At 36.9% G+C, this 26,103-nt stretch overlaps 2 protein-coding genes across 4 annotated transcripts in view; both read left to right on the top strand.

Moving 5' to 3' along the window:
- The window catches only part of LOC141640401 (uncharacterized), a 160,961-nt gene extending 138,267 nt beyond the window's left edge, over positions 1-22,694 (top strand). The window contains exons 1-3 of one of the 3 annotated variants that reach the window (XM_074449203.1): positions 18,818-19,053; positions 20,242-21,512; positions 21,648-22,694. In XM_074449203.1, the coding sequence (XP_074305304.1) occupies positions 20,463-21,512; positions 21,648-22,436 (1,839 nt within the window). In that variant the 5' untranslated portion in view covers positions 18,818-19,053; positions 20,242-20,462 and the 3' untranslated portion in view covers positions 22,437-22,694. Of the gene's footprint in view, positions 1-18,817; positions 19,054-19,076; positions 19,167-20,241; positions 21,513-21,647 lie in introns of those variants that run through there. The other 2 variants (XM_074449204.1, XM_074449205.1) reach the window with 2 other exon arrangements.
- LOC141640438 (uncharacterized) lies at positions 84-1,106 on the top strand. The gene is made up of 3 exons (XM_074449242.1): positions 84-642; positions 778-925; positions 1,007-1,106. The coding sequence occupies exons 1-3, from the start codon at positions 84-86 to the stop codon at positions 1,104-1,106; spliced, it is 807 nt and encodes a 268-aa protein (XP_074305343.1).
- Positions 22,695-26,103: the final 3,409 nt, after the last annotated feature.

The following is a 26,103-nucleotide window of genomic DNA, read 5'->3' on the forward strand; positions in this document are numbered from 1 at the left end:
CTACAGATTCAAATCAAATTACGCTAAGCTTTTAACATGGAAATGAATTTGGGTGATCACCTATTAATGGTGCTCCTTAAATAATGGTAGAAATGGAGCGTTTTTGCAGTTTAAGTGCCTTTGACAAATTGGGAGGTAACAAGGGTTCCATTGACGGAGCAGAATTCTTCTCGGAATGGAAAGTTCGAAATTCCCTTTCTGATATTGCTTATAAAGGGCCGAAGTTCACATGGTGTAATAATAGAAAGGGTAATAAAAGAATTTATGAACGTATTGATAAAGGGTTAGCGTCTCCTCTATGCTATTCAGTGTTTCCTTATTCTGGCATTAAACATTTCCCTATTCAATGCTCTGATCATGCGCCAATCATCTTTGATACTGGTTTTTTTGAACCTCATAAACGCAAATCATTTAGAATGGAAGCCTGGGCTTTTGAATATGAGGATTCTCTTCGACTATTGAAGCAAGAGTGGTTTCTTCATGATAGAGGATCTCCGGTGACAAAACTTTCACGAAAATTACGAAGAACTCGCTATGTTTTCAAGAACTGGACTCTTGCTAAGCGAAAATCATGGAACGAAAAATGGTCTGAGTTTGATGAAAGATTAGAAGCTGAACTGGAAAAAAAATTTAGTGGTCACAGTGAAGAAGGATATAAAAAATGACATGATAGCTATATTGAATTTAATAAGGCTGCCACCCTCTATTGGAGACAACGAGCAAAAATACATTGGATCAAAGACGGGGATACTGGTAATCGTTTCTTTTTTAATTCAGTTAAGAATAGGCATGATCGTAATTTAATTATTGGTTTGAAGAGGGCTGATAGCTCTTGGACTTTCGATAAGCAAAAATTAGCTGGTATTTTTGACGATCACTTCAAAGAAATTTATGGAGTTAATACTTCTCGTGGTACATTTCAACAGTACCAAGTGACTCATCACCATTTGTTTGGGAATATAAATTCCTTCATAACTAATGATTAGCAAGATTTTTTCTCTTCTAGTTTCACACGCAAGGAAGTTAGAACAGCCGTTTTTCAACTTGGATCAACTAAATTACCAGGACCGGATGGAATTCCTGCTCTCTTTTATCAGAAATTTTGATTTCATATCAAACCGAAGTTGAGGATCTTGTCCTTTTTATGCTTAATCTGAAACATTTCAATCGAATTCAATCGTCATCGCTATTGCCCTCATCCCAAAGGTTACTAGTGGGAGACAGTTGATAATTTTAGACCAATCAGTCTTTGTAACGTTATAATAAAAATCGTTACAAAGTGTATTTCTAATGATTAAAAGGGTGATGTCTCTTCTCGTGAGGGATTATCAAAATGGGTTTGTCCCTAGTCGACACATTTTCGATAACATTTTACTGTCACATGAAATCTTGCATCATATCTCTAATAAGCGTTTTGGAAAGAGAGGTCTTAGTGCTGTTAAAGTGGATATGAGCAAGGCCTATGATCGTTTGGATTGGAATTTTATTAAATGCACTCTTCTTTCCATGAAGTTTCCGTCTAAATTTGTTGATCTTATCATGAATTGTGTCACTACGGTCTCTTATGAAGTTTTGATCAATGGCTCCTCAGGAAAGAGTTTTAGACCAAAGGCTGGTATTCGTCAGGGGGATCCTCTTTCTTCGTATCTCTTTGCTTTGTGTACGAAAGTTTTATCTCAATTACTATGTGATGCACAAGACAAAAAACTGATAAAGGGTATCCGAATTTCGCGTGAGGCTCCCCCTATTTCGCATTTGCTTTTTGCTGACGATTCAATTTTCTTTGTGGATGCTAGGGCCTCGGATTGTGGAGCCCTAATGGTTCTCTTAAATCAATATGGGGATGCGCCTGGTCAACGCATAAATGAGGCTAAGACTACTATAACTACGAGTCCTAATTTCACTCTTAGAAATTATCGGGATTGTCTAAAAATCTTAAAGGCACCTGGAAATAAAGGCATGGGTAAGTATTTGGGGTTACCGACAGATTTTGGGGCCTCAAAGAAGGAGATTTTTGCTATGGTTATTGATAAGGTTCGATCAAGAATTCAAAGCTGGAATAATAATTACTTATCATCGGCTGGACGACTGACTCTCATTAATTCAGTTCTCTCTTCGCTTTCTGTTTTCTCTCTATCGGTATTTAAAATGCCGGTAAGTGTGAGTTCGAAGATTAATTCTCTTCTCTCACAGTTTTGGAGGGGTGGAACTATTATGAAGAGAAGTCTTCACTGGTGTAGTAATCTTTTTATTAGTGCTTCGAAATCTGGCGGTGGTCTTAGCATTCGTAATATTGGATGTCTTAATCAAAGCCTTTTAGCCGAAATTGGATGGAAAATCTTGGTCAATCCTACTAGCCTCATTAGCAAAGTTCTTGGACCAAAATTTAAACTAAGCCCTGACACTATTTTCAGCTCATCATTTGCTACAACAGGGACTCGATCTTGGGGAGAACGTGGAATTCGCTGGGGTATTCAATTGTTACGAGAAAATTTGGCTTGGCAAGTTGGTTTTCCATCCCTTCTTGATATTTGGAAGGATAAATGGATTTATGGATTGTCTTTGGGTCAACTTCTTGGCCTTTCTGATCATAAAATCAATGAGAAGCCATCCCTTAATGTGTGTCAATTGAAAACTGCTATTGGTGATTGGGATGTTGATGCCGTTTTTTCTATTTGTGGTAATATTATGGCCCCTTACATTCTTGCACTTCCTCTTGCTGCTGAAGACTTTGATGATAGTCTTCATTGGACCTTAAATAAAAACGGTCAGTACTCGGTTAAAAGTGGATATGCGATGGCCTTCTCCCATCTTTGGGCTACCAAGGCTACAGATACGGATTGCAATCGAATGGCTGCTTTTTCAATAGCGTTTTGCAAAAAACGGTTATGGACTCTACCTATTCAGGGAAAATGGAAAACTTTCCTTTGGAAACTTTTGTCCAACTCTCTTCCTATTGGTACTGAAGCTAGTAAAAGAAATCTTCCATAGAGTTATCAGTGCAAACTAGCTGCCTCTTTTGATAATCACTTGGAATCTTTAGAACATCTATTTCGTGACTGCTCGATTACATCACACATCTGGGCGGGTTCCCCATTAGGCATTCGCAGTTCTAATGGCAGCAATATTTATATTCAATCATGGGTACTTAATTGGATCACTTTTCTTCATAGGGACGATTCCTTAGATTCCTGCATTCTCTTCATAAGCACTTTATGGAGAATATGGTGCTTACGGTTTGCTTTTTCATCCTGATTCAGTTATGGGGTTATCTTCACAAATCAAGCTCCTAACAACGGATGCTATCAACAATTCCTCAGTTGCTAAGCGTCGTCTTTCCTCCTCTGCCAATTCTAATTTCGGGGGTTCTACTGTGATGGACTCAATTAAGAACCATCTGCCTTTCTTTATCATTAGCAATTGTCTATGTTTAATAATATTCGTCTTATGTGTGATGCTTTTTGGCATACGGATTTTAGGGCATCTGTTGGGTGGCTTTTTCAGGATTCGCATGGAGTCGTCTTTCATACTGGGCAATTTCGTTTTTGGGCAGGCTCTGCTTTACAAGCTAAAGCTACGACTTTTTTTCATGCTCTCAGGGATGCAACTAATCGAGGCTTCTGGCACATTGACGCTCAAACTGACTGTCTACGTCTTGTTCTTCATCTAGCTGACTGCACGGAGGTGCAACAAGAGCTCAAGACACTTTTACGTTCTATTTTTCATGTACTTGCTTCCTGTCATTGTTGTTCCATAAGTCACTGTCCAAGAATCTTAAATCGGACTGCTCATCGTCTAGCGACTTCAGCTATGCGATGATCTTAGCCCCTCCGTCAAAAAAAAAAAAAAGTTTACTAAACCAATATCCATCCAATCCCCTATTTACTAAATGAATAGGAGAAACTCCAACTTTTCCCGCCTAAAACATATTTTCTAGAATAGTGCTTGGTATTTTTAGCATATAGTATAGGTGTGGACGTGCTAAGTTATAAATGGATATAATCTTTCGTATTTAAATATTTATAACATTTAATATTTCACATTCTACACAAATTTATCTCCGATCTTTTTAGGATAAGGAAATTCTTTTTTTAATTTTAAAAGAACTTATTGATAAAAATTTATTGACTTTTTATGATAAGAAGTTGGGCTAAAAAATATGGTATTAGTAAATATTTGTTAAATTTGAAGTTGGGCTAAAAAATATGGTATTAGTAAATATTTGTTAAATTTCATTGACTTTTTATAATAAAAATTTGCAGCTAAAAAATATGTCATTAGTAAATATTTGTAAATTCACATCATTAATTTATCGGTAAAAAAACAAAAAAAAATTCAAAAAAAAACACCCATTTTTATTACTTCTTACGATTTAAATTGTTATTTATTTCTCTAATCAAAATACAATAAGGTGAAACATGAAAAATAAGTGTTTTGTCAATTTAAATTCTATAAATAATACAATAAAAAGTAAAACTCTATAAATACGTGCATATATTGCACGGGATTTATATTAGTAACTCTACAAATACCGCGCATTCATTGCGCGGGATCTAAACTAGTAGTAATATAGTATAGGTAAAACCACTGCCAAATGACATAAAAATAAGAGGAATATAATGCCACGTGTCTTTTAAACAAATGCTCAAGTAGCCTTTCTATATTATTGTATGCCATTACTTTTAAATACCATCCACGCTTCAAAACACAATTGATAAAGTGCTCAAACTATCGTAACTGTCATCATATGCTATACCAAATTGAAAAGAAGGATGGAAACAGGTAACATTAAGAATCGCAATTAGTAGCTACGAAATGCTCGGCTCTCAAATAATGGCATGCTCTTAACTACCGCAAAAACACAAGAAGCGACATCTACAGAACAAAGGATTACTAATTGAGTTGCTTAATGTATCATAGTTGAAGCAAATTAATCATATTTGCAGTGCTAAGAACCTTAATCTCTGCCTACAAATTACTTGCTTCAATTACGTACCACAAGGTACAAAAACAAAATTACCGGAACATCTGGAACTCCGGTTGCAATTGCTTCACCTTTGACTTCGCCTAGAAGACTGCACAATGAGTTTTAATAAAGCAACAAATGAACAAATTAAAAAAGAAGCATTGGATGGAAACAAAATAAACTATTGAAATACTAATGTCTACAAATTGAATAAACTGAAATACATACAATTAACCAAATGTAGTTTCAATCTCTATTACACTTCATGTGTAATGCTACATCTCTTGAGTTCAGTTGTGTACTTAAATAGTCATCATTGAATAGTTGAATAGTTTAATAAACGCGAAAGTGGTAATTAGGCCCCTTAACTCTGTTCAATTGTGAAATTAGGCCCCATAAGTTTTATTTGGAGCAATCAAACCCCTTAAGTTTCACCAAAAGTGAAATTCAACTCCATTTTCATAATTTTCACCAAATTCTTATATTAATATCACTTTTAATACAATTTATCAAATATAAAATATATTTTTTATAATTTTAGAACTTTTATATTTATATTAAATATTGAGAATTATTTTATTTTGAATTTTATAATATATAGACAATTTATTATATATGTATGAATGTTATATAAATTATAAATAATTTACTAAATATGTATGTAAAAGTATTCTTCAATGATTAATAAATTATGTAAAAATTCGTAAAGTTGCAATTAGTAATTTTTAGTTATTTAATAAATTATTTAATACCAATATAAATTGTTTTTAATTAAAATTCTTGTGTAAATTTAAAAAATGGGGTTGAATTTCACTTTTGATGAAACTTAAGGGGCTTGATTGCTCCAAATAAAAGTTATGGGGCCTAATTTCACAATTGATTAGAGTTAAGGGGCCTAATTACCACTTTCGCGGTTTAATAAAACTGAAGATATCAATTCCTTACAAAAAAAAACTTAAGATATCAATCAATACTATGATTAAATGTTACATGAACGCAATAAAGTTCATGGGTCAATAAGAGGAATTGAAAGGCGGCAGTTTGGAAATTGCGGGTGGGAAAGGGAAGGGCAGAAGGCGTAATTATGGTTGGTGTTGATCCTTTTTTAGGGGAAAAATAATGAAAAATAAATTTAGAAATTTCAGGCAACTTCGAACACATAAGAATTAGGCTTATTTGCTAATGACACGTGGCTTTACAAACTACTTTAGTTTAGCCTTTTAATTATATTGATAGATATCTCGAGAAGGCCTTTGTTGTTTGTTTGGGAGGGGTTGGAAGAGAATAGAGTAGAGAGAGGGAGGGTAAGGGTATGGAATGTCTTTTTTTAAAAAAAAACATCGATGACTCGTTATAAAACGTCGACGACGTTTCGCAGCCCCCTTTGAATTCTATTGTACTCAATACTTAGACATTTCAGGCTCACTAGTGTTCCACACATGAAGAGGCTATCGTGCAGACAATCAATCTCACCATCTAGCTGGATATGAAGCTCTTGAACACCCTTTTGTAACGGGTTACTAACCCATTGATTCCAATATGAATTATCACAAATGCCTATGCAGTCTAAACTAAACTTCTTGATATTAGAGACTTGGTGTAGTGATGACCGGTTTTTGCCGTCACTTCCGGTGCCAAAAATAATTTATAAACCCAATTAAAAAGTAGTATTTAATCGGGGTCGAACACAAAGATGGCGGGGGTTAGATACTTGGTCGGTTTAAGTCTTTAGTTTAGTCAAATAAATGAAGAAGGTTTGATTATAACCTAACGTGCAAATAAGATATAAAATTAAACTAAATGAAATTACTTCTAATCAAATGAATGAAAGCTAAGGTCCTTGGGTTCACTTGGGTAAGTCGGGGAAGAGAGGGTTGTTAACAAGAAATGGGTAATGATAAAGGCCTGTGATTGAACCTAATTTCTTAGTCAATTAGAGCTAACTAACAAACATTTACTTAGTATGAAAAATTCGTCTCGACCATGCCATATAGGCCTTCCATTGTCTTTCAACCTAGGATAGACTAAACATGATAATGAAAGACTCAAACTCTCATTTAAGCAATCCATCAAACATTTCATAGGCATGGGAGTAAGGGTTTACAAACAAGCTACACTTAGTTGAGATAAACTCATCACAAACATGGAAAAAGACTATCTAATAGCATAGGCACCAAGATGGATCAAATATGTCTAAGAAAGGCTCCAACTTTCATTTAAGCAACTCATTAAACACTTCTAAAACCATCCAATAGCATAATGCACCAAGATAAGTTAAACATGCTAATAAAAGACTCAAACTTTCGTTCAAACATTTCATCGAGCACTTCATATGCATAAGAGTGAGACCAATTAATTACCCAATTAAAAAGGTTAACAACCCAAATTCACCCTTTTAATCACCCAAGATCCCCAATGACCTTAGATGAGACTACTCACACATTTTCATGGATGAGAAATTACCAACAACTTCCAACAATAAACAAGTAAACATTGCAAACATGATAAAGACTAATACTTTGGATGAATGATGATTAAACAACATAAGAAATGTAAACAAATGAAAATAAGATGTAAATAAGAGATGAGAATTATACCAACTAAGAGGAAAAGAACAAGCTTGGATAATAATGGAAGATGAATTTCTTCTTGTCTTCCAAATACAACCCAAATTACTAATTGTAAACTAATGAAAAGAGATGAACTTGGATAAACTAGAGAGCAATTAAACTAAAATTAAGGAAAGATTACAAATTTTATTGAATGAAAATGAGAAAGGAAATATTAGGGTTCTACAATATTGAGAGAGAATAATCTAAGCTAGTCTAATTTCTAAGTCTAAGTTCTATATGGTAGGGTGTATGTGGTCTTAGGTAGTGTTCTTTATATAATAATAATAATAATAATAATAATAATAATAATAATAATAATAATAATAATAATAATAATAATAATAATAATAATAATAATAATAATAATAATAATAATAATAATAATAATAATAATAATAATAATAATAATAATAATAATATTTTAATTTTAATTTTAATAATAATATTCCTAATTATAAAAACTAATCGACACAAAGCCTCCAAACAAACAAAGACATCGACACAAACAAAAAGGGGAAAACGCAATATCGCAGCAAGGATGTACTCCGGTCAACCGTGATCGGCATGGTCACCCCGCGCGAGTACTTCAAAATTAAAGAAACGAAATTTGGATTGGGTGCGGGAGCCGGTGAGGCGGCTGCCGGGCAACCGGCATAGAGACACAATTGATGCGAGAAATGGAAATGGTGCTGTGTGCCAGTGTGTCGGCTGCCGGGCAACCGGCATAGGCAACAAAAGCTCATAAAAGCTCAGTTTCGATCCCGAGTCCAGAGATGCGCGAATGAATTGTTGATGCAGGTTGTCGGTGATGGAGTTGTTGATGATGGTGAATGCGAGCTTGCCGCTGTTGATAATGGTGCTTGGCGATGGTGATGTCGGGGTAAATGGTGGTGGTTTTGTTTGTCGTGGTGGTGTAGGTAGAGGATGGTGTTGGTTGAAGTCGAGTTTGATGTCGGGTTGGTGAATGATAATGGAGATTATGATGGAAGGTGGTTAATGGGTTGGTGATGGTGAATGAATGGTGGTTGGTATCGTGGTAATGTGAGGCAGAGGAGATGGTTGCTGGGTTGTTTGAAATTCAGGGGACGGTTGTTGATGGTGGATTAATGGAGGATGGAGATGAGCTGCACGAGTTGGTTTTTCGTGATTCGTGATTGAAGCTAGTATGAATGGTGATGGTGAATGAAGGCGTGGATGTGTGAATTGAAGCAGGGGAAGGTGTTACGGTTTGAAGATGATGGTGAATGGTAATAAAGTATGAGAATGAATTGAGTGAGAAGGAACTGTTGTTGATGACGGGTTTTCGGGTTGAACTGTGGTCGTCAATGGTGATGGGGAATGAAGATGGTGAGGGGAGGAGGATGGTGATGGAATATGTGTGTGATCATTGACTTTGACAAAGTCAAATATTGACTTTATTCATGTTTCATGCCATACTTTATTTCGTCTCATTATTCCTCCTTGCTTTCCCGTTTCACCTACACTGTAATACTCCGTATTTATAAGTCTTGGGGTACTCTATCGAGTAGGCCTTACTCTGTCGAGTAAGGGTAAGTTGCGAAATAAAATAGTTTCTGACCTGTTGGGTACTCGATCGAGTAGCTGGGGTACTCGATCGAGTAGGGGGGTACTCGATCGAGTATCCTTGGGTACTCGATCGAGTAGCCGGTTTCACGGGGAATTTTCTCGGGTTTTGTTAATTATGCGATTAAGGTATTTAAGTATCGTCGTCATTGTTTTAAATCACTTTTACAAAACCTAAAACCCTGTTTAAGAGAGAAAGCAACAAGTTCATCTTCCTAATCGCATTCTTAGCAATTCCCGGAGTTCAGACGGTCAGTTCTTGTCGTTGTTTATATCGTTGGATTCCTTGCGTCGAGGGTAAGATCTACGTACCCTTTTTATTGTCTTTCCTTTGATTTGGTTAAACCCTAATTTTGGGATTGGGGGTTTTTATGATTTGTTAAGGTTAGATTGTGATTATGTGATTATGTGATTATGTGATAGGAGAAGGATTTGTAAAGGAGAGGTTTTGGAGCAATTTTTGCTAGATCGTCGATGATTGTGTTGCTTTCCGGGTAGGATTTCCTACTCAAAAGTATTAGTCCCATAATGGGATATTGGTGATGTGTTGTATTTGGTTGTTTGATATAATGATTGTCTTTGTGTTTGTGGTTGTGATTCTTTGTTGATGGTTCTCGAGATGCGTTCTCGGTGAGTGGGGTCACTTGCGGGAGTGACTTCACGCCCTAGTTTCGCCCTTCGTGGAACCCGCCACGGAAGGGGATGTGCACATTAATGGGACGGGGTTATCGCTCGGTATGATGAGCGGGGCTTAGGTGGGAGCAGCTGCGGTCCCCCCAGCTGTGGCGGGCAGTCGGTGGACGGTCGGTATTGAGATGATGGGAATTGGTTGGTGGTGTGTGTGTGTGTGTGTGATTAATTGTCTGTTTATCTTATTGTTGATGTATATTGAGTTGTGTGATTAGTCTGCGACCCCGTTTAAATGTTTTAAAACTGTGGTGATCCATTCGGGGGGTGGTGAGCGTTTTAGCAGGGTATATCATGGATACGCGTGGGATCTAGGGGATGGAGTCATCACATGTTAGAGTCTTTAGTCTTCATTTGTGTTTGTTAGGACAGTTCCTTTCGGTTGGTTTGTAGTTTGAAACGGTTGTATTCGCTTGATTGGTTTTGTAATGTAATCACTTAAACTTATTTAATTAAGTATGTTTCTTCATTGTCTTATGATTATCATGCCTCGGGTAACCGAGATGGTGGCATCCTTATACCTGAGTGGTCCTGGTAAGGCACTTGGAGTATGGGGGGTGTTACAAATGGTATCAGAGAGACGATCCTGAAACCTGTAACCAATGAATCTAATGAATCTAGGGAGTCAATTAAAATGAACCCGGGGTAAAGGTTGTAGGAGCTAATGCAAAGGCTTGGGAGACGTCCTAAAGTCGCGAACTCGCCCTACAATTTTGAACCGGTCACCATGGGATATGAGTCGGGATCGCTATGTGTTTATCTTGTGAATTGTGTACCAATATGGTGATGTGTGGCATGAATAAGGGTGATTTTGTATGTTGTTGGTTGAAAGCATGTTGGATGATACTTGGTTTACCATGTTGATTGGAATAGTTGGAAAAGTATGTGAGAATGACGAATGATGTGGTGGAAAAAGGAAATAGTTTATTTGTGATGAATAATGATGTGCAGGATGAATGATTTATAATGTGTACATACTAGTAACTTGTGGTTAGAGGATGTGACATGATTTTTTTTCATAATCCCGTTTGCGTAAAGTTAGATAATAAGTTCATATAATTGTCTCATTTGTGGTATCGTATGCACTTATAGATGAAGAATGTGGATGAAATAGATGAACTGATTGGAAAAGATGGGGTGTCAATTGCATGAGAATATGAATTTTGTGATTTTGAATATGTTTAGGTGACGAAGTGGGTTTGTAATATTGTTGCATTAGTAACATGGAAATAGGATTTGTAAGGTATGAGTATGTTTTGTGTTACGAAAAGTTATAAAATTAAAACATGTGGGTAAGTCATAATTGGCAAGTTAGATAAGTTATGTGCATGATGAATGTTGTTGTTTGACTTTTGAAAATAGTAACATATGATTATGAATACTGGTTTTATGAGTTTGGACTGGTTTTGTTTGCTTGGTTGTTGTTTAAGCTGTTTGGAAGTAAAAATCAAATAGTTATGTCGTCTGATTACCGCAAAGTTGTCTTTAAACTGTTATAACTTGAGATGCATAAATGATTTTGATGTGATTCCAATTGGAGGTGATAGCTTGTCCTTTTACGATTCTAACGATAGGTCACACGCCCAAATCGACCAAGAAATGAGTGAGTTATGACATTTTTAAAACTGGACAGTCTTGAGAATTGGGGTACTCGATCGAGTATCCTCGGTACTCGATCGAGTAAGGGGGCACTCGATCGAGTACGTTAGTTACTCGATCGAGTAGCCCTGGTGATTTGTTTTACGTGCTTCTGATCTTGACCTACTCGATCGAGTAAGTCCCTTACTCGATCGAGTGGCCTGTACTCGATCTAGTGACCCTTGTTTTGGGTCATATGCTTATCTTTTGACTTCGTTGCATATTATGTTTAATTCAAAGTTATTATTTTGCTTCTTTATGCATTGTTTTACCTGTATGTTGGTCTTGACGCGTAAGTTACCCAATCTTGTGGTGTAGTGAGTGACACCTGTGGTGAGTATGAGTTCGGTGGGAGGACATGAGTTATACGTGGTTGTAATAGATAGTGGAAAAAGAAAAGGAAGATTGTTATGGCTTAATTGAGACATAGAGCATGTTTTCTGAGACGAGATGAAATGAGATGAGTAATATGAGTGTGTGTTGAGTAACGTAAAAGTAAGTGAATGTGGGCAATGGATGATGTGAGTCTAAGGAACGTGAGAACGAAAGGATTGAGAGTAAGGATATGGATAGTGACAACTTGAGATGTGTAAAGAATTATGGAGGGAGGTAGTTAAGAGCCGTGTGGGTTAAGAATATACATAATGAAAGTTCGTTTTAAAGGGGTTGAGAAGAGTGGTATATAGTGAACTTTGTGGAGTCATGTCGCGGGGTGGAGATTTGGCTTTTTAAGAGATGAAACTATTGTGGGTTTTCCTTGGGCAATTAGCGGTATGAAAGGAATTTTGATTTCTAGAGATGTAAGAAGGGAGATGCAATTGTTGAACAAGAACGTTGATTCTATGGATGGATTAGTGGCAAGGGTGATTGATGACATAATAAGAGAATATTTGTGGTAAGAAAGAGGAAGATGATATCGATATAAAATAATGGGATTTGAGTTTTGGAGCGATGAGAAGGTAATTGGTGCACTAAAGGGTTAGATAGAAGTAATAAGGAGTTGAGCTATTAAATTGGTATTATTGAGTGTAAAGAGAAAAGAAGGATAAAAGTAAGGTCGAGGGAAATGTTCAGGAGTTATGTGATATAAAGGTAAGGAATCATCGAAATGTGTGATAGTATCACGAGGATGTTAGCTGAAGGCTATATAGGAGCTTCAGGACAACATGATTGATAGTGAGTTTCGAGGAATTAAGGGAGTAGGAAGTTGGTGGAGTATTGGCACGATACGAGATATTTGGTGGAGAGTTGGATGACAATACAAATAAGATAGTATTGGGAATAATGTTGAGGTAATTTTGTGGATGGGTTTTCTTTGTTCGTTATTTGGAATGTTAACCAAAAATAGGAGAAAAACCATGTTATTTTGATATGAGTGTAAGAGGTTTGATATACGAGCGGTGGTGGCATTGTGGTGTTATCACTAGTGGTTAAGAGTGTTGGTATATTAGAAAGGTAGCAATTCTAAAGAGGTGATTTGGTAGGGACCGATTGTTGTGTATGATTGTGAGAGGGTATAAGATGTGGTTAGATGAGGCGGATGCTAATAGTTGAATAGTAAAGGTATGGTTATATTTGGCGGGGAAGTGATGGTTGAGCGAATGGGGAATATGTTATGAGGGGCATATGAGTTAAACTCGGATGACGGGTAACCTTTATCGAGTGGTAACTTACGTGGTCAGGATTGACTAGTTGGTTGTGATTACGGGTCTTTGATATGTGTAAATGTTTGTGTGAGGTTCTGACCTCACAAGAAGTGGTATGGTGTGATAATTATAAAGTTGTTTTATGAATGTTCTGTAATATATATGTTGGACACGGTAATTTAATTGAATGATATCCAAAAAGGTAATAATTTGATCAATTGACATGGCTAGTTATAATTTTATGTGTATTAATAACACATGTGTATTCCGTGAAATGGTAGAGATGATGTTCATGAGATGCTTATCTGTGTATCCATATAATATGTTGCGTGGTGACTTAATAAAGTGATTTGAGTAAGTTTTTCTTGTCTGAGAAGTTATGCTGAGTCAGTGTTTATGGGAATTGTATGCAGTTGTGATGTCTATCGGTGTGGTTGTGGTGCCTCGGGTGGTGATCCGGGCACGGTACATAGTGTTGTGATACGGGTATTTTCGCACTACGGTGTGGCTGTTGGTGGAGGTGTTGTGATGCCGTCACCGGTTGTGGTGGAGTAGGCGGGATGATTATGATTCGAGTTTCGAAAGTACATAGCAGTTATACATAGATTGTTGTTTTGTTTGATGTTGTTCCCTGCGAGTTTCAGTTTGTGCAGATAGACAATTGTCTTGTTTATTGATGTTTTCTTTACCTGGTTAAGTTGGGAATGAGGGTAGAGTATGATATACATAGATTTGTATATGTTTTCGTTGTTGTCATAGTGTAGTGATATTCTGTTGATGGGACACGGTTGTGAGAAGTTGTTACAGTAATTTTGATCTTGTTCTAGATAAGGCTTTAGTGGACATGGTAATGGCAAATGATTCGTGGAACATGTGTTGTAATGATCTGAAAGCGGCAGGTAGTTCATAATCTTTTGTTGAGGCAATGAGTGTAGGGTGTTGGGGGAATTAGTGTTATGTTAAGTTGTGTATGAGTTTTGCGGTAATGAAAGAAAGAACTGGAGGATCTAGTGTGAGTGTACGTAACGAGTGTGAATCGTGAGTTATGCGTTTGGGAGATAGGTGCTTTACATAGAGAGGTATGTTGTTTTGTAGTAATAATGGAGAGTTAGTATGGTGTTCTTGCTACGAGTTTATGGTATAGGTTAGATGCTATGCCGAATGAGTTGAGGAATGAGAAATGTTTATGTACGGGAGCCTTGGATATAAGAATAGTGAGTGTTTGGCTTATAAACGGTTATCTTTGACATGTGGTGGTAAAGAGGGTAATGAGATATTGATAAGGTTTGGTATTAGTGAGTTACGAGGACGTAACATTTGTCTTAAGAGGAGTAGGATGCGATAAAACAGATTTTGATGGTTGTACATATGGTAATATATTCGGAAGTTGAGTCTTGATGTAGAATAAAAGATCGATTCGTGTTGTGGGTGATTTATTAAAGGTCATGACCGTGCTTGTAGTAGGGTGATGCTTCGGAGTATGAGAATATTTTATATAGTGTTGACAGTTGGAGGATGATGTTATGAGTCTGAGTAAACTTCGAGGACGAAGTTCCTTTTTAGGGTGATAGAATGTAACATTCCGTCTGATGTCTATGAGTGTCTTAGTATTGGGTTTGATAGTTGATGATATTATGGAGCTAGCAGCATTAGAGGATGGTAGTTGATTATGTATGGAGTTGGTGTCGTGAGAGATATATATGTGGTAGATACGATATAGTGAGTCATGTTGTGGAAGTAAACGTAGTTGGTAGAATGGGGGTTAAGAGGTCATGTTCTATGTTCGGTCGAGTTCTTGAGTCCTTAGCTAAGTTGTTGTGTCTTGGTCGAGTCAGTATGGTTGTTTTATGTATGGGTTGAACTTCGGGGACGAAGTTCCTTTTAAGGAGGGAAGACTGTAATACTCCGTATTTATAAGTCTTGGGGTACTCTATCGAGTAGGCCTTACTCTGTCGAGTAAGGGTAAGTTGCGAAATAAAATAGTTTTCGACTGTTGGGTACTCGATCGAGTAGGGGGTACTCGATCGAGTAGGGGGGTACTCGATCGAGTATCCTTGGGTACTCGATCGAGTAGCCGGTTTCACGGGGAATTTTCTCGGGTTTTGTTAATTATGCAATTAAGGTATTTAAGTATCGTCGTCATTGTTTTAAATCACTTTTACAAAACCTAAAACCCTGTTTAAGAGAGAAAGCAACAAGTTCATCTTCCTAATCGCATTCTTAGCAATTCCCGGAGTTCAGACGGTCAGTTCTTGTCGTTGTTTATATCGTTGGATTCCTTGCGTCGAGGGTAAGATCTACGTACCCTTTTTTATTGTCTTTCCTTTGATTTGGTTAAACCCTAATTTTGGGATTGGGGGTTTTTATGATTTGTTAAGGTTAGATTGTGATTATGTGATTATGTGATTATGTGATAGGAGAAGGATTTGTAAAGGAGAGGTTTTGAGGCAGTGCTAGATCGTCGATGATTGTGTTGCTTTCCGGGTAGGATTTCTACTCGGTATTAGTCCCATAATGGGATATTGGTGATGTGTTGTATTTGGTTGTTTGATATAATGATTGTCTTTGTGTTTGTGGTTGTGATTTGTTGATGGTTCTCGAGATGCGTTCTCGGTGAGTGGGGTCACTTGCGGGAGTGACTTCACGCCCTAGTTTCGCCCTTCGTGGAACCCGCCACGGAAGGGGATGTGCACATTAATGGGACAGGGTTATCGCTCGGTATGATGAGCGGGGCTTAGGTGGGAACGGCTGCGGTCCCCCAGCGGCGGTGGTCGGTGGACGATCGGTATTGAGATGATGGGAATTGGTTGGTCTTTGTGTGTGTGTGTGTGTGATTCAATTTATCTGTTTATCTTATTGTTGATGTATATTGAGTTGTGTGATTAGTATTGACCCCGTTTAAATGTTTTAAAAGCGTGGTGATCCATTCGGGGTGGTGAGCGGTTGCTTGGCAGGTATATCATGGATACGCGTGGGATCTAGCTGGGGATGGAGTCATCACATGTTAGAGTCTTTAGTCTTCCGCTGTGTTTGTTAGGACAGTTCCTTTCAGTTGGTTTGTAGTTTGAGAACAGTTGTATTCTGCTTCAGTTGGTTTTGTAATGTAATCACTTAAACTTATTTAATTAAGTATGTTTCTTCATTGTCTTATGATTATCATGCCTCGGGTAACCGAGATGGTGGCATCCTTATACCTGAGTGGTCCTGGTAAGGCACTTGGAGTATGAGGGTGTTACATACACATTAAATTAATATAATAATAGATTAATATAGTGATAAAATAATAGTTGATAATACTAATACTATATGAAAACCCGACTAAATATTAAGTATAATTACGGGAACAATTATTATAAATTAGTAAATAAATGAGCTATTTAACGATTAAGGCACACAAAATCGAGTCGGAATAAGTTATAAATGCGGGGTAAAAGCTACCAAAATACTACTCATCATGTAGTTTCAAAACTTACTTTTATCCATCCCCATTTTTATAATTTGTGAAAGTTACTTTTATTATAAACTTAATTTGTGAAAGTTACTTTTATTATAAACTATTAATGAGCAGTGGGTGGGTGATCGTTGGTTCGGGGGCTCCTCTTGTTGCTACCGAAGGAGTTCAACGGGTTGTCGTATCTTGGGAGATGAACACACTATTTGGTATCAGTGTAGTGGAAGCATTATTTCTCTTAGGAAAATGTCTAGCGCGATTCGACTCAGGCTACATCTTTCTACTCTACTCTATTTTATTATTGTTCTTTTATTTATGTCATTTATATTACTGTATTTTGTTATAATATTATTTACGGTAATATATCGATCCACTTTTTCTAACAATATGTATCTTAAATGTCGTAAATATTATATTTAAAATGTATGCGGATTTTACTCATATTATTAAAATCAGTGTGTACTTTTTACTTTTTTATTCTTTAAACTTGTTACGCTATATATTGTAACTAAATTACACAAATAGTTATATGCTTTATCAGAGTCTTTAAATGCGTAAAAATAAACATAAGGTTTTGTAATTAAACTAGCAATCTTATTTTGTTTTTTATCATAAACTTATCAAAAAAAGAAAATGGTTTCAGTTACATGGTCAATTTTATTCCGAGTAAAAATGTAAAATTCCCTCTATTTTAATTCTTAGTATTACACATTAACAATTGTAGATAATTAAAAATGAAATTCAAAGTTCATTTACTTTGAATTGGATGAGAGGAAGTATATTATTATTAGCTCTAATTATTAAGTTCTATATAACTCTACCTCTTTCTTTATTCATCTATTCACAATATTCCCCCCTTTCCTTTTTAGTAAAGTACTAGTATGGTTTTTTAGATACGAATGTTAAAGAAAATAACAATTATACAAATGATATTTAACTCAATTTGAAATTTAATTGTAAAATTTATTATTATTAATATTTTGTATTAATCGGTGAAAAATGGGAAGTTTAGTATAATCCAGTTGTAGATATAATATAATGAAAGCCTAATTAAAGATATGATATGATAAACAGATACGATATAATGAAAGGCCAATTACAGCCAAATTCATTTAGGCGGAAAAATTTTGAAAATCTCTTATTCTTTTAGTATGAGGAGGATTGTGCTTATTTTAATCACCTCACCCCAAAATATCATACTTTATTTTATTTTAATCAACTTACTTAGAGCTGATCAAATGGCCCAGGCCCGCTAGCCCGACCCGGCCCAGCCCGATTTTTTCACGGGCTTGGGCCTCGATTTTAGGCCCAAAAGCCCATGGCACGAAGCCCATGGCCCGATTCATTTAATTGGGCCGGATTTGAGCCGATGTTAAAGCCCGAATTTTGGCCCGGCCCGGCCCAAATATATACAAAACTTTCGATTTCATGTATGATTTAAGGATGTAAATTAGTGTTAGTAAAAAAAATAACAAATCAATTGCTATGTAGTTCATGAGCCGTACTAATTTTTTTTACCTGTATTAGTGTTACAAGCCTTATTAATTTGCTTACCAATATTTATGTGATATCATTATTAGTATGATAAGTAATTGATTTTGAGCCTAAGAACAACATATACTCTACTAAGTACTAAGTAGAACAATATAACAACGTAAAGTGAGCAAGGTGCTGAAATACGCGTTATGACATAGCTAAAAATTGTGCACTTGGTTGTATGAGTCACCATAAACAAAAGGTACATGAAAGCTACTTTAAGTTTCTACTCCTTATATTGACAATACTAGGAAAAATTATATAGTTTTATACAAAACTTTTGCTAACAAATGCACAAAGTATTACATATTGAGGATTTTTAAATTTATTTGAAGAGTAAAGGTTATAAGCCCAAATCGGCCCGAATTAGCCCGAAGCCCACTTTTAGCCCGCATGGGTCGGGTTTGGGCCAACAAAATAGGCCCGCATGTGTGGCCCGACCCGGCCCAACCCGCATGCTTGGACTTAATTTAATGATTAGGCCCGGCCCAAACCCGGCCCAGGATCACCTCTAAACTTACTCTACAACAATACTTTTTATTTTAACCATCTCACCCCAAAATTACCCCAAAATAAAACCCCTAAATTCTTGTCTTTCTCCAATTATGTTATCCTATCACAATACTTTAGCTTCTATCACAATACTTCTTATTTAATTCAAAGACTCTTAACTACCGTGCCACCCTCCAATAGAAAAAAAATTATTCCAAATAAAAGGGACTATATGACAATCTAAAATACCATATATCCGCACGGATCTACACAAGTTTCTTTCTGAGTTGATTTTTGGGATCTACAAACTTAATCTAGCTCTAATTAATTTCCAAACAACCGTGTACCCTACCAACAAAAAGACCCAAATTCTGAAATAACCCTAATTTCCAAACAATCCTGCAGATTCGTCTCTCAATCAACCCTAGTTTCTCAATCAAGGTAATATCGTCTCTCTCATTCGTAGTTGTAGTTGTTTAATTTTCGGTTGATGTTTGATTTTCGTTTAGTTTTTTCAATCAACCATAGTTTCTCAGTTTCGTATTTCTATGAAGGTAATATCGTCTCTGTCATTTGTATTTGTAGTTGTTTAATTTTTGTTTGATGTTTGATTCTCGTTGGAGGAATTAAAATTGTAAGAGGTTGTTCCTTGTATACACGAGGCTAAGAGGAATTAAAATTGTTACGAGGGTTGATAACAGTCTAAAAGTGGCAATCGGGTTGGTCGAGTCAGATTCGAGTCGAGTTGTTTTAGTTCGGGTTATCGTATTGTCGGATTGATTAGAGCCATTATTTGTGTGTCGGATGGAGTTTGATAGGATTATTTCAGGATATGCTTCTAAGGGTGTGTTTGGATAGGAAAAAAAGGAGGGAAAGGGAGGAAGGAGGAAGGAGGAAGGAGGAAGGAGGAAGGAGGAAGGAGGAAGGAGGGAAGGGAAAGGAAGGGAAAGGAAGGGAAAGGGAGGGAGAATGGAGGAGGTGATTTTCCCTCCAAATCTTGCCTATGTTGGTGGGGAAATAATTTGCCTTGTAGAAGGGAAATGGAGGGATTCATTTTCTCTCCCCCAAATCCTTTTACCTTCATTTTGCTGACCAAACAATGGATTTCTCATCCTTCCAATTCCCTCCCCTCCCTTTTCCTCCAAATCCCTCAATCCAAACACACCCTAAAGGTGGCAATCGGGTTGGTCGAGTCAGATTCGAGTCGAGTTGTTTCAAGTTCGGGTCATCGCATTGTCGGACTGATTGTTCACTGATTAGAGCCATGTATATTTGTGTGTCGGATGGAGTTTGATAGGATTATTTCAGGTTATGCCTTACTCGGGTATCGGGGAATACTTTAACAATTCACATCGGGTCAAAAAATTTCTATTCTAGTTCCTACCGGATTATAACGGATCACAATTTATCTATTTTTTAATATTATACTCTGTACTATATTATCGAAGGCGGGTGTCTATTTTATTAGCGAATAGTGATTCGTAATACCTTGTGACATTATGGTTTAATCAAGTGAATAGATAAGAATTTCTATAATCCAGTTATTGTTGTTTCGAGTTTTACATTTTTGTTGCCATTGAAAAAAAAATTCTTTATCTGATTCCTTTTCGCCTTGCACATTTCAAGCAGGCTGGTCTGCGATATGGCATCATCTATGATAGCAAGCTCCAACAATGGACAAATCAGCACTTATTTCCCTTATAAACCAGGCATGTCCACAGAAGGAGCTGTCTCACCTCGTAGTCCGCTTTCCTAGCACTGATTCTCCTTGTAAATCCGACATATCCACAGAAGAAGCTGTCTAAGAATCTGTATCAACTTCTAGCACTGATTCTCCTTGTAAATCCGACATGTCTACAGAAGGAGCTGTCTCACTTCCTAGTACTTGTTCCACAGAAGAATCTTTCTGTAGTTCTAGTTATTCGAATTTTTTGGATTGGGAGGAGTTTCATACAACATTTGCTTTGGCTGAACCCATGATTGAGGTTTACTCCATCCGCATCTTCAAGAAGTCCTTTGCAGACAACCATGAAGAGAAATGTCAAGTCTATGGTACTATAAGAGTCGAGGATTTGAAAACTAATAAACCATTTTTCCTCTACAACAAAGATGTTGGAGATGAACATCTGGACGTCATCTCTTTTCTTCACCGTAAGTTGACACTGATTGGCCCTATCTATGTCTTCTCAATGGAAGAACCTAGTATAATCTTTGATATCAGGGACAAAGCAACTGATGCTGCCATCGTCGTAGGTCGCGCCTGCTTAGAAAATGCTACAACTGCTGAGTTTGAAAAGGATTTCATGCTGACTATTGAACTAGAAGGTGTTGGCAGTGCTTGTGTTGACTACACTGCTTTAAGGTTTGGAGTTGCTGCTTCCTTGGACTTCGAGCTATACCCTGATGGTGACTACGGCTCTGACGTCGGCTCAGACGACGCCTCTGACAACGCCTCTGACTGCGCCTCTGACGACGCCTCTGATTCCGATGAAGTAGATATTGATGTTTGTGGGAGTATTTTAGCCTACCATAGCAACGGTTACTGCAGTCGCAAGTCTGCCAGTCAGATGGTCTGTAATAAAATTTTTGAAACGCAACCAAGTGAATCTCAAGTTGTGGAATTTGGATCACCAATTAAGCTCTGGAGGAAGTTTGTTGCAGTACCAGCATATTCATCTCTTGTAATACAACTCAATTTAAGAGATCCCGATACAGATGAACCAATTTTCGTTGGACAAACCGTCTTGGAGACCGACTATTGCGAAAGGAGAATGGAAATTTTAGGGCAAAGCTGTCGGAATTATAAAATGTTTTTACGGGCAAGGTGGAATCAACCATTTATGTTAGATGAATCATCCTATGACAGTAGCCTGGTGGAGGAAGATTATTTTGCAAAACTGGTAAGTTTGTTTTTGGTTTGAGCCTATTTTTGTGTTAGTTTAAAATGATGATGCATTATATGGTGTTGAATACATTGTAGAACGAAAGGTTGCTTTACAAATTGAGATTTACTGACAATTTCCCTTCCTTTTCAGCCAAATGAAATGCTCGTATTTCCACAACCATTGTTGGAGATCTTCTCTGTTTTCATTGGTCGTAAGCATTGTGAGGAATTAAATCTGTATGGAACAATCCAAGTTTTTGATTCCGATCTTTATTGTACCGTGTTTGAGGCCACAGAGAAGGATCCTTACAGCTTGCCGTCCGGTTGTAATACGATACTTCTAAATGGCCCCTCGCGCGTTATGTATCAGGAATGCTTTTGTATCTTAATTGACCTAATGGATGTGAAGCAACGGATATATATTAAAGGCACTGCGAGTTCCAGCGATGGCCTCAAGATGGGTCACATGGCATGGCAGGATAGATGGTTATCTACAATTGTTAAAGGTGCGCATGAGGATGGCTTTGCTGCGGTGAATTACATGGCTATGCCTTACGCCGTCAATGCTGTGGTAAAAGTTCAGTTGCTCTCCCAGGGTGGTAGGCCTGATGGTCTCTATGGGAAAATTGTAGCTTTCTATAGCGCCTACGAGTATAAGACGGATGACGATAGAGAGTATTACCGGTCTGTTTTATTTCAGAGATCAGAAGACAATTGTTTTATGCCAAATGGAGATAACACTGAGGTCGAGCTGTCTCGATCCGTGTTTCCTGTGCCATTGAGGTCCTTATTGTACATTCAAATGCAGCTGAAATTTGGGATTGTGAGAGGCTCTATTGATAAAATAGTATCGTTCAAACCTTGGCAAAATGATTCATTTTTCGACATCCAGGCAAATAGCTTTGCTATCCGTGTTTCGGTTGAATGGAGTTATGGGTAATATAAATCTATTTATTCTGTTGCGCTTGAACCTATAGACATATAATAATTTATATTTACTAGTTGTTTCTATTCTGTTGCGCTTGTAATAATTTATATTTACTAATTGTTCCTCCGGGCGCGCTGAGCTTTCATATAGCGCATAACCTTTTTTTTATATTATTCTGTTGCGCTTGTAATGATTACCTTAGGTAACAATTGATAATAATAGCTAAGCAAAAACACCATTAGATAATGACTAGAGATGTTTGTTTTCTAATAATCTGGCTCCGGCAATCGCCTGCGGCGGGCTGTGCCTGTCTTTTTAAATTAACCAAGTGATGCGAGTCTAGTGGCATCGGGTTTAACCTTCAAAGCTTGCCAATGGGCAGGAGTTGAGAGGTCCCGTGTTCGAACCCTAGGCTGCGCAAATCATGCGGTTATCGGTCCACCGGGGACTTTAAAAATGCCGGTCCTTCGTACACCAAAAAAAAAAAAAAAAATAATCTAGAGGTACGTCTTGTGTATAGCGCTACACACAATGCAGTACACATTTATGTCCATCTGCATTTGCAAGATCTTGACCATCAAGTCTTTATACAACCAGTCAGGGACGGATGCAGGAATTTAGGTTTGGGGTGACACAATTTTTTTTTGCCGTAGTTCTAATATTATTTTGCGTTTAATTACGTATTTGTACTCTTTTATTGACATACATACATGATTAAATATCGCAAAAGTATACATATATTTCTATAGAATACTGGAAATCAAAGTATATCTTACATAGATAAAAATAAGCAATGAAAAAGGCGCAAAATAAAGTAGTCAATGGGAATTGAACCTAGGTTGGAGGTTATAAGTTCCCTACACTTACCACTACACTACTAATATTACATTGCATATATGGGGAACTAACTAATATATATAGGTGACATTTTTGGGTCATGTGAGGGCACTTGCCCTCACTTTCCCTCCCCCAGATCCGCCCATGCAACCAGTCCGTCTTATTGAAGACGATCACTACCCGTCACAAGCTGAAGATGGATAGTAACTCTCACAAAATGCAAGTGGAAGGGCAGGTGGGATATCCATTTACAGAAAACAACCCAGATCCTACATTATATTCATAAATGAACTTTAAATCATAAACGAGTCAATTTACAGAGATTAATCAATTTTAAAGTATAATTACCTCACTTAAACAACCAAAATTCTCATTTTTATGGCAACAAGAGATTAAAATTGTATGCATGCATAACTTGAATTAAAAAACACACAACTGCAATTGGATCTTACAATGGAACATTCGCATGAAAGGAAGGAGAAATAAGAACCAGACTAAAAAAGTTAAAAAAAATATACAAAATGGAGAAAGGAAAGGGGCATAAACCTGAAGAAAATGGAGTTTTGATGCCTTGATGGAGATGAAATGTGACGGTGTAGATATAGAGGAGTGTGAGTGATGTGAATAATAGATGGGAACTAAATTCTTTTTTTTTTTATAAGGTAAGAAAACTGGATTGATCCTCTAGGTAGGACTTGTAACAGGAGTAACGAGCCATGACAATCCAAAGAAACGCACTCAACAAAGGGAAGTAGGATTCACATCAAGATTGCCAAAGTTGAATCAAAACTACAGTTGAAATGCTCCTAACAGTTTCAGAATGTCAGGTCTAATTTCAGATGATCATATATGGAGTTTTACTTGCTTAAAATTTATGTTCTTTATATGTATAAAATCTTGAAGAAGTCTAATTTTCAATGGAGTTGGAATCAACAAGATTTAATATGTAGATTTTTCACAATCAGGTTTTAAAGACTGTCACGCAAGAATGCAATGCTGTTTTCTGAAATGACCTGTCAGTTTTCAAAATTGAATAACTCAAGATTTACTCATTAGTTTTTGTTGATTCTTTTTGGAGGTGAAAGCCAAGGAAGTTAGCTTTCATTTGAGCTATCATGGGTATTTTTAGGCCATCGGAGCAAGGGGATATGATTTTTTTATAAGCTCATGCTGCTGTAGAGGAAAAGCTACTGAACCTGCATCCTAACCCAATCTTACTCAAAATTCAATATCTCAATTTCCAAGCCATATTTTCAGGTGATTATTTTTTGACATGAAAGCTAACTCCTTTAACTTTCTTGTGGCATATGTGATGCATTTTATTTCATCCTAGGCAGGAAGTTATGGTCCCTGTAAGGAAGGGCTGGTTCCTGAATTGTTATTCAATTGTCTGTTTTCTGCTTGTGTGCAACAAGGGTTGTCAAGTCGAATTTTATGTCTTAGATGGCACGTCCAAAGGTTTAATATGATCCTTAAGTTATCCTAACGGTATGAGCATCGTAAGGCAGGAAGAGGAAGCCTTTTGAGCAAAAGAATACAACCTAAAGATGTTGAGAACATTAAATGGTCCTTGAAAGTGACAGCTTTTCCTCTACTTTTCTCTTATCCCCTCCTCACTGAGTCCTACTGCCAGGAGATGACTTAAGCCATGAAACAAGATAAGCAACATCTCCTTTCTGTCCTCAGGTCACTACAAATCAGTCCAACTCTTCTTAATTAAGCCTGAAATTAGCAAACAAAGAAGACTTGCTTTATGCTTTATTGTCCTCAGTCAATTTGTGTAAGATATGTAGTTGTTTTATTTGGACTATTTTGTAAGCCAATTGCAACCCTTAGATTGTTATATTGTATGGTTAAGATCAAAGCATTGGTCCCTATATAAACCAAGCACCTATTCCTGAAATAATCAGATTTGAGTTTAAGATTAAGAGTGAAACTTTGTTTCTCCATATTTCTCTTGGTTGTGTGCTTGAGAAGCCCCTCTTTGCTAAGTGCTTGAGGTTTAGAGAAGTGTCATTTGTTGTGTGCTGGGATAACCTCTTAGGCTTGTGCATTGACTTTGTGCTCTGTTTAAGTCATATCCGTGTTCTATTCATTTCTTATTAAACCAGAAAAACCATAAAACAACAGCAATGTCATCTTTCAACAATTATTAAAATACTTAGAGGCTCTTAAAAATCACCAAATTTGACACGGTTTTAGTTTACCCTTTTAGCTAAATTGTCATAAATTTTCATGATTTTAGGAAGCCATTTACTATTTTTAACAAAATTAGACTTTTGACTGCACCCAGGTGAATTATTTCTGAGGCTTCTGTTATTGTTCTGTTATTTTAGGTTAAGTGTCTCTGAATTACAGTCCAGGAACAACCTTATCTCATCCCTTTCGAATGAGTGAGGTAAGTTGATGTAATACTACAATTTTCTATGTCTTTGGGTACTCTATCGAGTGGGGCTTACTCTGTCGAGTAAGTATGTTTGGATACGAAACAGTAGTCTGCCTGATGGATATTCGATCGAGTATGTGTGACACTCGATCGAGTAAGGGTCACTCGATCGAGTAAGTTACTTTTGCGGGTTGTTTTAGTCGGGTTTTGTAGGAACACGTGATTGATATATTAAGCTTTCCGTCACTTTCTTCATCATTTGTATCTTTTCTAAAAACCTTTCAAGAGAGAAAAGAAATTACGTTGTCTTTGTTCGTCGCGTTACTATCAAATCCCAAGGGCTAACGTTGTCGGATCGTCACGTTTTTTACGCCGTTGAGTTCGTCGTGTCGAGGGTAAGATCCTTGTATAGTTTTTATAGTATTTCCTTGATTTTGTTTAAAACCCTAATTGGGT

Source organism: Silene latifolia, unplaced genomic scaffold (assembly GCF_048544455.1).
Source record: "Silene latifolia isolate original U9 population unplaced genomic scaffold, ASM4854445v1 scaffold_79, whole genome shotgun sequence".
In the NCBI taxonomy this organism is placed as follows: Eukaryota; Viridiplantae; Streptophyta; class Magnoliopsida; order Caryophyllales; family Caryophyllaceae; genus Silene; species Silene latifolia.